This window comes from Balearica regulorum, chromosome 9, assembly GCF_011004875.1.
Source record: "Balearica regulorum gibbericeps isolate bBalReg1 chromosome 9, bBalReg1.pri, whole genome shotgun sequence".
NCBI classification, from domain to species: Eukaryota; Metazoa; Chordata; class Aves; order Gruiformes; family Gruidae; genus Balearica; species Balearica regulorum.
In genome coordinates, this window is record NC_046192.1 from 19,351,430 (window position 1) to 19,365,105 (window position 13,676).

The 13,676-nt window shown below is 43.4% G+C and overlaps 1 protein-coding gene across 2 annotated transcripts in view; it reads left to right on the top strand.

Annotated features, from left to right (window-relative positions):
* The window catches only part of MCF2L2 (MCF.2 cell line derived transforming sequence-like 2), a 174,152-nt gene extending 163,750 nt beyond the window's left edge, over positions 1 to 10,402 (top strand). The window contains exons 29-34 of one of the 2 annotated variants that reach the window (XM_075761445.1): positions 1,898 to 1,969; positions 3,726 to 3,812; positions 6,005 to 6,123; positions 6,694 to 6,806; positions 7,967 to 8,070; positions 9,239 to 10,402. In XM_075761445.1, the coding sequence (XP_075617560.1) occupies positions 1,898 to 1,969; positions 3,726 to 3,812; positions 6,005 to 6,123; positions 6,694 to 6,806; positions 7,967 to 8,070; positions 9,239 to 9,339 (596 nt within the window). In that variant the 3' untranslated portion in view covers positions 9,340 to 10,402. The remainder of the gene's footprint in view (positions 1 to 1,897; positions 1,970 to 3,725; positions 3,813 to 6,004; positions 6,124 to 6,693; positions 6,807 to 7,966; positions 8,071 to 9,238) is intronic. The other variant, XM_075761446.1, reaches the window with a different exon arrangement.
* Positions 10,403 to 13,676: the final 3,274 nt, after the last annotated feature.

The window sequence follows — 13,676 nt, forward strand, 5'->3', positions numbered from 1 at the left end:
TTTTGGCTGACGTGGGGTTACGTTTCCAATTTTTCTCTGGTTTGGAATAACTGAAATTAAATAGAAATTCTTTCTCCGTTTCCTTAAAGCTGTTTAGGACTTTTGCTTTCAAGGAGGAGAGAATCTCCTCGTTGTGTAACAGACATCAGATGGTAAGAAAGCCTGAAAGCAAGCCAAAAATGGAGTAGCAATAGATGCCAATTTTAAGATTATTTAGCATAATCACAGTTTTGATTAGAAATTGTCATTGCAAGGAAATTTTCAGATGCGTATAAGGGAGCTAGGTGCCCAGAATGCACTGAAATCTATGCAGTTCATGTGGGAACTTAGGGAAGTTTTATTTTTAAGCTGTAATTATTTTGAGAAAAGGTGCTTTTACAAAATTTACTTTAAGTTATTGCATTAGTGCGTACATTTAAACTCCAAAGCAACCCATGCATTTGGGCAAGCTGGTTGTGTTGAAAATCAGTAGGATTGTAGTCACCTATGCCTACATGTCAGAGTTACTTTGAAAACAGAACATATGGTCTTACATCAAATTCTGAATATATTGTCTTTTGGCAGTCTCTGGAATGAAGTGGAGGAACTGATTTGTGAGTTTAAGATTTGTGGGGCAATTCACAAACCAAAATAGAAGGAAAAATGGCTGAATTCATTTGTATAACAATCTTTGCTAAATATTTGTCAGGAACAAGGTTGCACAGTACTTGATGTAGCGCATTCTAAATTGTTGTGAAGGATATGAACCGTATCCTCGACTGTGCAATGAAGCAATAGGTATCTGAAATGACCTACTTCCAGGATGTCATGAAATGAGAGCACAGTGGGATTTATCGGCAGAGGAAGGATGTGGTATTACTGCTACCGACAATGGTTTTTTGCCGACCTCATTAGACCATAACACTACAACATCACTATATGGAAATGATGGGCATAGCACAGAAGAGGAGGTTCTCATAGCTTTCTGTCCTTGGCAACAGCTTCAAAATACGTGATCAGTTACTAGGTTGTGGGAAGACTGAATTATTTCCTAATATTGATTTCCTAAGCTGGGAAACAGAAAGAAGCACGTATATAGAAAGAGAATGGGCAACCAAGGGTTGTTCTTTAGTGTGGTTTATTGAAGATAGCATGTGTGAATTGCAATGAAATTCAAACTTTTTTACAATTTCATATCAAAAAATCCTGTCCTAGGATCCTGCCTGCCACAAGACTGCTGGCAATTTCTTGGAATGCTGAGAGAACTACTTTTGTAATGATTTTAAAAGCTAGAAAACAAAACCAGTGCTTTTCAATTAAGTGTTTTATTTACAGCATCTGCTTTAAGAAAATATGTCAGATGACAAAAGAACTGAAGCATGAGTCTTGTCTTAGCATCAGCCAAATGCAGGTCTAGCCAGGGTGTTTGGATCATCACATTCAAGGCTATGTCATGCTGCTGTGTGCTGATCCTCACTGCTAACAGTTCAGCTGCGCCACATCACCCGTCCACCATGTGTGGAGTCAGGATGCAGGAGAAGCACTGTATGGGGACCTGTGACAGATATCCTCCACTTCTGTGGAGCATAACTGTTGGCTTTTGTGGGCTCTTCCCTGGCAGCCTCATGGGTAGGAAGCTGAGATGGTGAGTCTGCCTGCGGTAGTGCCATCTCCTGGACAAGCGTGAGAGAAAACATCTATGAAACCTGACTGGAAGCAGACACAATGTCTTTTGCAAAAGGGGTCTGTTTCCTATCCGCATCACAGAAGTGTTTGTTTTCACCACCTAGAATTTAGGGGTTGGTCATTTTTCTGGGTGAAATGGAAAGTATTAGGCAGGTAGTGTTTCCAGGTAATGGGAAAGCAAGCTTCTACTTTAACAATATTTACAGCCTTGTGACTCTGCAACTTCACACAGGTCCCCTTGTTCCTGCAGTTAAAGTCAAGAGACATGAAATAAAGAGTGACCCAACTCCTCTGGGGTTTGAAGGTATGAGTATTTCCATCCTGCATGAAAACCTGTTTGGCAATCTTTTGATATTTTTCACTGAATTCTCATGTCATCACTGCTGGCAGACAACATTGGAGTCCGTTAGGGGTTTGGTGTTGGCTTATCTGTTTAACTGTGATAAACACAGCTTGTCACCCCCTTGCCTGTCCCCTGCACTCATGTTATATTTACCAACTTTTACCTAGGGATGGGCCTAAATTAAACCCCCGATTCTCTGTCTGTTTTGGGAAGTAATGCTCTAGACTGTGATCTGGATGCGGATTTTCTGCCTGGCTTCTACCTCACTCCGTAGAGTGCAGCAGCAGGGAGCCAAGGGGCTACTTCTCACCTTCACCTGCAGTCTGGCCGCTTGCATCCCTCTTCCCTTGTTAGTGTCTCTACCTAATAAGAGGAGCAGGAGCCATGTGCATGAAGACTACAGAAGAGGCTAGACTGTGCATTGATATCCATTTAAGGTGCAGTGTTTCATTTCAGCCCAGCAGAATTTCCACCTGTTTGTTGCAGCAGATTCATCAATTACTGTTTATTAAAACAGTACCAAAGAGTTAAACTGGGAAGTTATTCCTCAGCTACTGGAAGATCACCAGATCCATTGTCAGCTTTTCCCTTCACAAGAGGATTTGCCAGAGCACTGGCAAATTTGCCTTGCGGGGCACAAGCAGTCGGGTACCCTTGCTGCAGGACAGGGAGGAGAGAGATGTAAGCTGAGGAATCCTGTCTCAGGGCTGTGTTGTTCTGTACAAAATCTTGGTAGAAAGGGCAGGTGGCCAAGTGAGTGATGGCATTGGGGACATATCGGAGCTATCTCCTACGTCACTCCCAGCAGAAGAGGAGACTGGAACAGAGAGGCTGGAAGGAACAATTCAGACACGGCAGAGGAAATACTTTTGCTGTTTGCAGAATATTTCCTTTTGCCAGTGACCCCTGGTACTATGTTTGGAGTCATCCTGGCACCCAGCAGCTGAGTTTCCCTAACTGTGGTGTTTATACCTCACCTTCCTCCCTGACAGATACTTCTGATCTGTGACATACCATGTGGCTGCAGAGGTGGGGCTATTTCAAGGTGCGAGTACTGTCTGTAGGATAGACCTCAGTTGATCCTCACTGGTTAAAAACACGGTCCTACTGGACAACATCCCTCACCAGATGGAGTTCCTTTAATGAACATTATCGTCCCTTTACCAGAAGGTATTGCTGCTATTGCCAGGGCTGTGACAGAGTTAATAACACAAAGGATTTGATGTACATAGATGAAAACTTCCCCCACGAAATTGCGTTGCATTCAACAAGAGTGAAATCGTTCCTTTCTGGCTGGGAAGAAGAGCCTCCCAGGTCCCCTTTCATTGCTGTATGGATGGGCATCAAAATCATATACCATCACCTACAGAATGATTTGAAATGCTGCAAGGAAAATATGTTAAAAATGTGTAAGGAAGCTGTAGTGAAATAGAACACTGCACTGTTCATCCAGCAATCATTTTCCTTAATTAACATCAATATTTCTGTTTGATTCATTTGGCTGTTCTCTGTCCTCAGCCTTAGTTTTTCTGTGGAATGCTGTTATCTCTTCACTCATTTGTGCTGGTCACGTGTCTCCTCTTCTAAACTGTTGGACCCCAGTCCACCTGCTTGTTAAAGAAACTACCAGTTGCAGAGGTGACACAGGAATTCACTTTGTAGTGGTTGTCTGGTCACTGTTTTCCCTTGAAGACACAAATTGTACTTCCTGTCACAGATGCTTTTGAGAACACCATATTGGCCCAGACTAAATGTAATACCGGTTCCACTACGAGACCCGTACCTAGATCTGCTTCACAGACAGGTAAACAAAATTAAAACATTCATCACCTCAAATTGAGAGTGTACTATAAATTTATGATAATATTTACTCTCTTTAACTTGAAGAGATTTTTCTCTTTTAATGAACGTTATTTCCTGTGAAAACAATGAAAGAACAAGCTTGGATCACTAGCAGGTTTAGAAACAATGTCCCGGATTCTGGTTTTCTGTAGGTCAGGCACAGCTGAAAATAATTCTTTTAATTGACGTCAGAGAGCTCAAAATTGGATCTGTGTTATTTTATAGCTTGAATTAAGTATGTAAAACTTAGGCTATTTCTTTCTGAAATTAGAATAGCAATTTGTATGGAAGAGGAAGGCTGATGCATGTATTTGTAAGGAATCTTTGCTGTTTAGGTTTCTGCCTGGGATGTTTTCTACAAATAACAACGGCAAGAGATTACCCAAGATTTGTCTAAGGGGGATATCTTTTTCTTTTGGTTTTGTAGCCCACCCTGTGAACATGAACTAAAATTGCTGTAGCAGTTTGAAGCTAATTAGCATCAATGTATTCTTGTACATTTAGACAGTATTTTGCTAGTATTTTGCTGGTGTGATTCAACTGATACAGAATACGGGGTCCAGTTCTATATGGTGCATGGTCTGTAATTGAAATTGTCTCTTCCATCTCAAAAGTCTGTTGGTATAGGCCTTGGCAGGGACACTCACAACCCAGCACGACTGCCACTTCAGAGGCTAGTTTACACATTGAAAAGCATGGATGACCTAGCCATACGTGCAGGGTTATAACTGGGGATGCTGCTCTGGTGGAAGAAGGTCACAGCCCCTGTGTAACAGGAGGAAGGAGAAGGGGTGCAGAGCTGCATGACCCCATGTTGAACTAACCAGTGTCTGTAGCAGGGAGGATGCAAATGGGGAGGGATTAAATAAATCGATTAATAAACCTATATCTGCCAGACTAAATTGCTTTTCTGTTTACTGCCTGAACTCCCTGACCGTATTGTCTCGGGCCAGGCTTTGCTGTGGGTTGTGAGTGCTGGGTTATGCAAATCCCACTGCACGAGCATCTGTCTCCGTGCCTTTTGTCAAAGCACTGCTTTGCCTTGTTGAGAGCAATGGCCCACCGGCTGTAAAACACTTGATTCAGCATCTGCTCAGCCCAAGTCCCTGTGAATCAGCTAATGCAGAGCAGGTACACTAAGTAGGAAGGCACATGGTGATTTGACTGGCTCCATTCAGCTTGTATCTGTCAGGGCTTCAGAATCCCTTGGTAGATGCAAAGTCTGTTTCCTCCTAGCTGGACTGTAGTCATCCCTGTCAGAAAAGGGACGGGCATCAAGTGTGAAGGAAGGTTAGACCATGACTGGCATCTGTACAGAAGAGGCTGAGTTACTTTTCCATCATGGGAGCCTCAAGCAGGCAGGTCTTATAAGGCTCAGCCTGGATTTCGCTCAGGACACATCCTCTGGGCATGCCTTTGTAGGTAAAGACTGCTGTTGTGCTTGGGCTGGAAATCTCTCATTGGGTGTCTTTCACTGGGCTGGGGTGATTTTGAGTGCAAATCATGCAACAAATGCAATAAATTTTCTGCTAACAGCAGAAATATTAATGAGATCTTCTCTACCTACCACCAAGGTCTGGTCGTCTTTGTGCCTTGTTGTTTACTCCATCCCTTCCCTGCACTTCCAGCCTGCTCCAGGGTATAGATTTGTAAGTTGTTCAGGTGGTAATATCACCTTGGGGTGAGATGGAGATAAGAAGTCAACCAAAATTCAATGGCTTTGGACTTCAATTTATAGATAAACTTGTTGAGGTAAGCTGCAAACTGAATGAGCATGGCCTTCTGAAAATCACGTCAGCAAAAGTTATCATCATTTGCTACAGCGCTCACTCTGCAGAAATATTGCTGGTCCTTGCTTTTTGTACCTCCTGAACTAAAGAGATTTAGCAATGCTAAACACTCGAGGTATTGATGGGCATGCATACTGTGGCCACACAATCTTGCTTTCGCAAGTGGTACAGGTTTTCAGAGACGGGATAATGGCTGCAATGTAATTTTTATGGCAAAATCAGGGAACAAGTTGTAAAAAGGTACAAGCAATTCAGTAAGTGGAATACTGGGAAGTGAACCTGTGACATTTAATTTTAAAAGACTGAGTCTGAAAGAGGCTAATGACTGATAGCTAACTCTTTTTGGTTTATCTCCTTTGAAAAGGTTGGCCCAGCAGGCAAATGCCATCTCTAGACACATTTGAAGATTTCGAAGCCATCCCTTCCAGCACAGATGAACTCTCCAACTCTTCTGACTTGGAGGAAGAGACCAACCCTAACAATGTAATTCCTTTTTCAAACTACGCTGCCCTTTCCCAGTGCAACCTCCTCTTCTCTGAAGATCACGATTTAACCTGCAAAGTTTGGGTTCATACCAGCCTTAAACTCATGGATGTGGGGGAATACAGAAGATGGGAATTTGATGTGGCGTGTTGGGAGATTATTCCAGTACTATTTTGTTGATCAGGATCAGGACCATAAAAAGTCACCCTTACTTGTAAGCTGTAGCTTTACCAGTTACAAAAATGATGGAAAATTCTGACCCTTTAAAAAAGTAATTTCAGACTTTTCCAGATAACTTAACCTGGTGTCAGAAACTCAGTTTCTTTATCAGAATAATGGCTGGCTGGTTAATTCTAAAGCCTGAATGCACACCACAGTTCTGTCCTAAGTTTGAATAATATTTAACCCGGGCACGATAAAAGGAATCAAAAGCGACACAATTCCCTACAGAAGAAATCTCTGCCAGCTTGAAATCCCTAATTCAGTGTTTAACTAAACTCACTCTCTCTTGTACAGTGTTCTTTCATCCATAGTAACTGTATTTCTGGTGCATTGTTTTATTTTTTTTAGGGGACCAATCTTTTTCGGGTAGAAGGCAGTTTTGACAGCTGTTTCCCAGATTCTCTTACGCTTGAGGATGGAGATTTAGTGCAGTTTGTGCAGGAAGGAGAGAACGGTCAATGGTGAGTACAACAGAGAGACAGAATTTAACAGGTAGAACAGCCATAACCTCCTGGAAAAGATGGAAAATATTCAGAAGAATGTCAAAGCCTCTTCAAAATCAATCCAAATCCACTCACACCATTGACCATCAATGTGAAAGAGGTAGCGGGAGGCATAATCGTACAAGCAGCTTTGGTTAATTCCACTTGGTTGGCTTTCATTCCACAAGTCTCGTGACATGAAGATTAAGAGGACAGAAGTTTGTGTAAAGGAAATGGAGAGGAATATTTGGCTTTTGACACCTTCTAGCCAGAAGGACAACTGTCAAAGGCAGCACCTTCCCATAGGATACATCAGTAAAATCCCCATGCCTTCCACCAAGCTGCAGCAGTGAACCAGAGAGCATCTTTAGCCCCAAAGGCTTAGATATAAGACATGACTGACAAAGTGGAATGAATCTGCCCCCCTTGAGCTTGCATACATTTTGGTGTATTTATTCTCTCTTGCTGACACGCGAGTGTTAGGAACAGACCTGGCTGGACATCTGAATTCTCCTTCCATGGGTAATTTGGAGGAGGAAGATCTGATCTCCTTGAAGTGTCTGTGCAGTCAGACCCTTCACTCAGAACTGTCATGCAGCTGAGATGGCAGCAAGTCCCATAGGGTGAAGTAGGTGGGAAGTAAATTAAACCCATCCACCCTGGATGGTATTTACAGCAAGGAGCATGGAAAATATGAGAGACTTGTTTTCTTTGGCTCTGAGTTTGGCCCAGGGTTTCAAACACAGGCCAAGGCCACTGGTACCTTGTCACATGGTCCGCTTGCAAGTGAGCTTGATTTGGGATACTGGGTCACCATCTGGGACTGCTGAAACTTAGTCACTGGCTGCCTGTAGGACTGCCCTGGGTCTTCTGCCTTAGAATCACAGAATGGTTTGGGTTGGAAGGGAGCTGAAAGCCCACCTAGTTCCAACCTCCCTGCTGTGGGCAGGGACACCTTCCACTAGCCCAGGTTGCCGAAAGCCGCATCCAACCTGGCCTTGAACACTTCCAGGGAGGGGGCATCCACAACTTCTCTTTTTCCTTAGTTTAGGAAGTAGCTGCTCAACATGCACCTCTGAGAAACGCAACCCAGGGAGAGGGAATGTAGGGAAATTCACTGACTTTTCTCTGAATTTCAGGTTAGTGAAGAAACTAGTCTCTGAGAAAAGCGAATGGGTTCCTTCCAGTATATTGCAGCCAGCAGAGGGGGACAGTAACAGCATTATAAAGAACAGCAATGCAGGTAATAGAGAAAATGTGTTACTGACGTTTCTTTCCCGCCCCCCTTCCCCGCAAAAGGATGTGATTAAAAAAAAATGTGATAAACAGTGCACTTTCTGTATTAAAGTACTTGGCCTGAGTGTATGTCTGTGCTGCAGTCTCTGGTAACGCAGCTGAGCTAGCCTGAAACTTGGTGCCGTGGGTGTCAGAGCTAGTTAGGCACAGCAGCTTACCTTGGCATGGTTTAATTTTTTTCCCCTTCCTGGGCAGAACTTGAATCTCCCACCAAACTCCTGTGGCTACCAGTCCCCAGGCTGGCTACTTTACAGCTAGCCCAAGTGTGTCATATGGCAGGGTGTGTTGTAGCTGCAGGGTAGCTGTCATCGTGACACGGGTAGCATTTGGATTTAGTTCAGCATCAGGGCTGGCGTTCTGGTCTAGGTTTGAAAACAGTAAAATCTCATGATCCTTTACTGCTTTCATCAGATTTCACTGCTGGCTCCAAAGGCTGGAGGAAGGGCTGCTCTGGCGAGATTTCAGCCAAACCAGCACTAAAAGTCATCCTTTCTTCAGCTTTGGTTCTGACTTAACACCCAAACAGGCTGCACTGAAAAAGCTGAATCTCAGCAACTCTGCAGATCAAAGGTTTACAATTTTAGATTAATTTTTGCCCATCCTTGAATATAATTTACCAAAATGTGTCCTGCTTTTCTTCTGGTAACAGAAGTGAAATCTGGCTCAGTCATTCCCTGGGGACCTGCGATAGAGAGCTACCAGGATTTTATTCTGAGTTACTGGTTTCTTTTGACTCTTTTTTTTGGTCAGTTTGTTAAAGTGGAGAAAAACCTTTTTGAAAGTTAACCAGGATTCTTTGTTGTGGTTTAAAGGGAGTTTGGTAACTGCTGTTCCTTCACCTCCACAGGAGGTCAGCTCTGTCTTCACCCTCCATGCCTAGCTATTTCTTTGGCATGTCTAACGCTTCAAAAGAAAAATAAAGCCACATGCACGTTATGGTTAGTTACATGCCAAAAGAGCCTGTCTTGCCTTCAGTGAAGGAATTAGAAGAGCAGTAGAATTGTGATTATTTATTTTTTATTTTATTTCAGGCTTTTAGCAAAGAACGTCAAGACTGTAGATGGGAAATCCTTTAGACGTATTGTAGTGACAATGCCCCTTGTCTTCCTTTTCAGACATGTACAATGATTCCTGCAGTACGGCTTCAGTAGATTCAGACACCAAGGAGAGTGAGGTGGCCAAAAGCTTTGCAGCGGAACAGAGGGCTGGCAGCTGAACAGCAGGACCAGCCTTCCTCAGGACCCCATCCATCTCTGTTTATTTTGGGTGGACACTGGATCAAAGTTGCCTTTCTCACAAGCTCTAAGGTTCATAATTCACTAAAACTTTATCAGCATGAACAGATGAAAACTGTGCTGTCTACCTGGCAAGCTGGGAAAAACAAACTTGAAAAGAGCATTAAACATCCAGAAAGCATCAAAACCCACCTTCAGTATTAGAGGAGAAAAATGCTTCTCGCATTGATTATCAAACTGTTTCAGAAGATGTGGCCTAAATTAGGTCGACAGCAGAGCTGAAGAGTTACTATGCACGCACCTTTTGGCAACTTTGCTCGAACACCGAGTTACTGCAGTGAGGGACACATGCGTGGTTACGAGTTCTTGCTCTATCATGGGGTCGCCTGGAGGTTATTCCATTTGCTTGCCTCTGGCTGTGCCTTCCCCCTCCTTAATTCCAGCTGATACATCACAAACGTGCCCTTTTGCTGATGGTCAACACCAAAACCATCCCATTTTAGGATGGCTGTGGAAAGGCAATTTCTGACTTGGACCATCAGAGAGGCTTTGCACAGCAATGGCGTGACTACTTTTGCAACGGCACAGCGAACGACCTGCTGCATACAGCATTACGTTGGAACGACGCAGATGGCAACGCCTGGCTATGAGGTGGAGGAGCAGGGCTTAGCAGGGAAGCAAAGACGTGTGACAGCTACTGTGACAAAGAACATTTTGAACTCTTTTTACAATATAAGTCATTCCTCTGCCCCCTCTGCAGTCTGTGGTTGCTGGATCACAATCCTTTGCATTTGGTGCCGAGAATTCAATTGAATGCCATTTAATGTCATATGTTTGAGTAGACTGCATGCTTTCTTTGTGTGCTGAGCTATGGAGTAGATACATTTCATCCCCCATTTGGAATATACTTAAGCATTGCAAATAGGCAGTGAGCATTAATGCGTGGATAAAGTGTTGTTGTTAAATACTTCTTTCCAGGACATTTGATTAAAGGACTGTACCAAATCTCTGCCACATAAGGATGTAAGGTATAATATAAAGTGATTGCAGATGTTATTATTTCTATATAAGCCATTAGCTCCTTCAGAGCAGCTATTAAGGCATGAAGGCATTTTGATGGTAATTGGGTCTTAGGTCCCACAAAAGCTGCTAATACTTTAGTAAAGATAAGTATTCACTAAGGGTTGCGAACAGGCAAAGATCACCCTGGTAAAAATGACCCTAGAAGCTCAAGAGTGAGTGATTTGCTTTCACTATTAGGGATTTTTTTGTTTAACCTTGAGACTAGTGGTGCTCTATGTAAATAACAAAGGGAACGAAAGCACTAAAAATGGAGATGAAGCAAAACCAAAACCTTCAGGAATTGAGCCTCTGAGCAAAACAGTAGGAGTCTGTATCATTTCTGCTATCATCTTTGCAGGGACTCAAATGTTTTTCTTTGTGTCTCAGTGGAGGCTGGCATTGCAAATATCTTAGTGTGTGAGTCAGGATAGCTGTGAAGCAGGTAGATAGTCCCATTCAAGGAAAACCCTTGGAGTAGGTGAAGGCTTATTCAGATTTTGTTTGCTTATGAAGGCGTATCAGTTAATTATGAGTTGCATTGTGGTGGTTAATTCCCATGGTTCTTCTAACCCTCAATATCTAAACTGTGTGATTTCTGGTGTTTTCGGTTCATGACTAAAGGACCTGAGAGTTCTGTACCTTTTTGGACGCTAGTTTTGTCCTACAGAGATAAGAGCTTGTCTGTTTTGTGCTTGTCATTTACCTTAAAAATGACATGTAGGCTCTCAGGACCACAAATCCTGTTAGTCTACTGTAGTTATGAGCATCTTGAGGGAAGAATTGATTCCTTTCAGTCCCTCAAGGGAATATGCAGTGATGTTTTCTTGTAGTGCAATTATTTTATCCTCTCTCTAAAATGACTTAATTTTGATTTCTGTATTACTTTCAGTAATTTTTGCACGGCCTGATAACAGTGCTTCTGTCTACCCCTGCCCTAAGCATAGGAGAGGAAAGGGGTAGGGAGCTTTGATTGCACATTAATAAATATAGTAAGCTTGTGTGTGTGAGAGAGAGAGAGATGGGGAAGGGTTACCCTGGGTATATGAAACTGCCAAAACTAGGATTTGTGACATTGCTGACGGATGGCAAGATGTAAACCTGCACTTTGGAGCTTCTCTGGAGGAATCTCATTCTAATGGTGAAATGGCAGTGGGAAGTCTCTGTCTGAACTGGAGATGGAAAATCAGGCGCTGTCAGTCCATTTCCTACCTCTGCTGTGTGCAGGGTGACAGTGTGCTCATCCTATATCCCCTCGTGCCTCGATATCTTCATGTAAAATAGGAGCTATTGGATTTCCCATGTGTTGAATTCTGATGCTAAATTTTAGCATCTATGCAAAAATTGGGGACCCTCCAGGGGAGAGCAAAGCATTCAACCCCACATGCCCCTCTGTGCCCTCCATGAGTGTCAGTGGTGGCATCCTGTGGGGCAGTCCAGCGCTGGAGCAGGGAAGAGGATTGCTGCAGAAGTGTCTTCTCTCTCCCAGCTCACCATCTCGTCATGACAACTGCAAAGGTATGGGCTGGATTATAACAATTCTCCTCCCTACTTTGCTTTTGAAAACAATATTTATTTATTTATTTTGCAAAATCTCATGTTTTATCCTGTTTGACCAAAGTTTGAGTCACTCCTGCACCATGCATGTGTGGCACGTAACTCACTGTCCCGTGGCTGTGTGCGGCAGCGGCACAGCACTCTGATTTCAGCAGTCTTTGGGAGCTGGCTGTATCACAGCTATCCTCGGATGCTACTGAACCTGAGCAGGGAGCCTACAGCCATTAATTGTGTCTTTAACCTTCCTGCAGCGCTGGCGAGCCAAAGGCAGCTGCCTGTTTCTGTCTCCACGTTCCAAACTCAGACCACGCTGCTCCTGAGGCAGCTGCTGCTGGGGAGGAACCGGGGCCTCTGCCTGGCTGATGCCACATGGCTGGGGTTGCTTTTTTAAAGAATGAAGTTCAATGACAGATCAGGCTGCTGACAAGTCTGAGAGCAGCCGACAAGAAGTAACCTTCTGGCTTTGCTGACGAGACAAAATGGGGTTTGATGACTTTCCTTTTTTTTTTTTTTTAATAGTAGACAGGATAGTCTTTTCATTATTGTATTTCTCTCAAGCAAGGTGATAATTAAGGGCATGACTCTCCATGTACAGTCTAGAATATGACTTGGTAATGTCCAGCAAGACCAATGCGTACGTTAAGGTAAATTTATTCTGCATGTCGGTCTTTGACAGCATCATTTTCAGGCAGATGGACCCAAAAATCATCCTTTCCAAATACGGATTTCATTTCAGTACTGTTTGAAGATGATCTAGTGACCAGAAAGTCATTTAAAATGAATGGTTGCCACTAAGTTTCAGTTGTAAACAGACAAGGTCCAAGGTAAACCTATGCTGTAGCAGCACTCGTGGTTGAGCGCTGTGCCCTTGCTGCTTGCCCGGCGAGTCCATGCCAGCTGCCTGGCCGTTCTCTCCGGTTGGGACTAGCGAGTCCTGCCCTTGGGGTGAGGCTTTGACTTGTGTCTCCTCTGCTGGCTCTGCTGCCATCTTCTGTGAAACTTGCCGAAACTTCACATCCTTGACTCTGCCCTCTGCGCAGTCGGGTGTAGCTGGGCACCAGACTCCTTCCTGACTGGCGGCGATGACAACAGGTAGACAGGCAGTTGCCGTGATACGTAAGTCTTGCTCTTCTAGTAAACCAGGCCAAAATGTAATCAGGCCTGATCCTCTCCCTCTCTCACATCTAACCCCACTGGGTGGAGAATCAGACCCATGGTCGTTGTCTTGATCATAAACGGCTGTGGCCAAACCAAGTCCGAAGGCTGGCTTTTCTTGCCAGGGACAACAAAGCTGTACGTGTGTCTTATATTCTGGTTGTGTGTGTGATGAAAAGCCATTTTATTATCCATAATTTCTTAGACTCTGAGATTTCAGACAGGATTGGGTATGAGTAAGGCTTGCTTTCCAAAAATACTCAAAGCCTGACTTCAAATATATATATCTGATTAGAAATATTTAAGAATAATAAGAATAAAAGAGCCAAATTGTGTATTTCTTCTTGCAGCTGGAGCTGAAATAGCTGCTAAGATTTCCTTTCCCCAGCTGAGAATTGGTACAGTTTGTTTTTTCTTACATATTTTCCATGGTGTTGATAATGATGTATTTGTATATTGTGACTGATGAGAGATAATCAGACAGGAAAAGAGCACAGGATTACCTGTCCTTTTTTTCCAGTCGAGACAGAATGTATGAATTTATTAC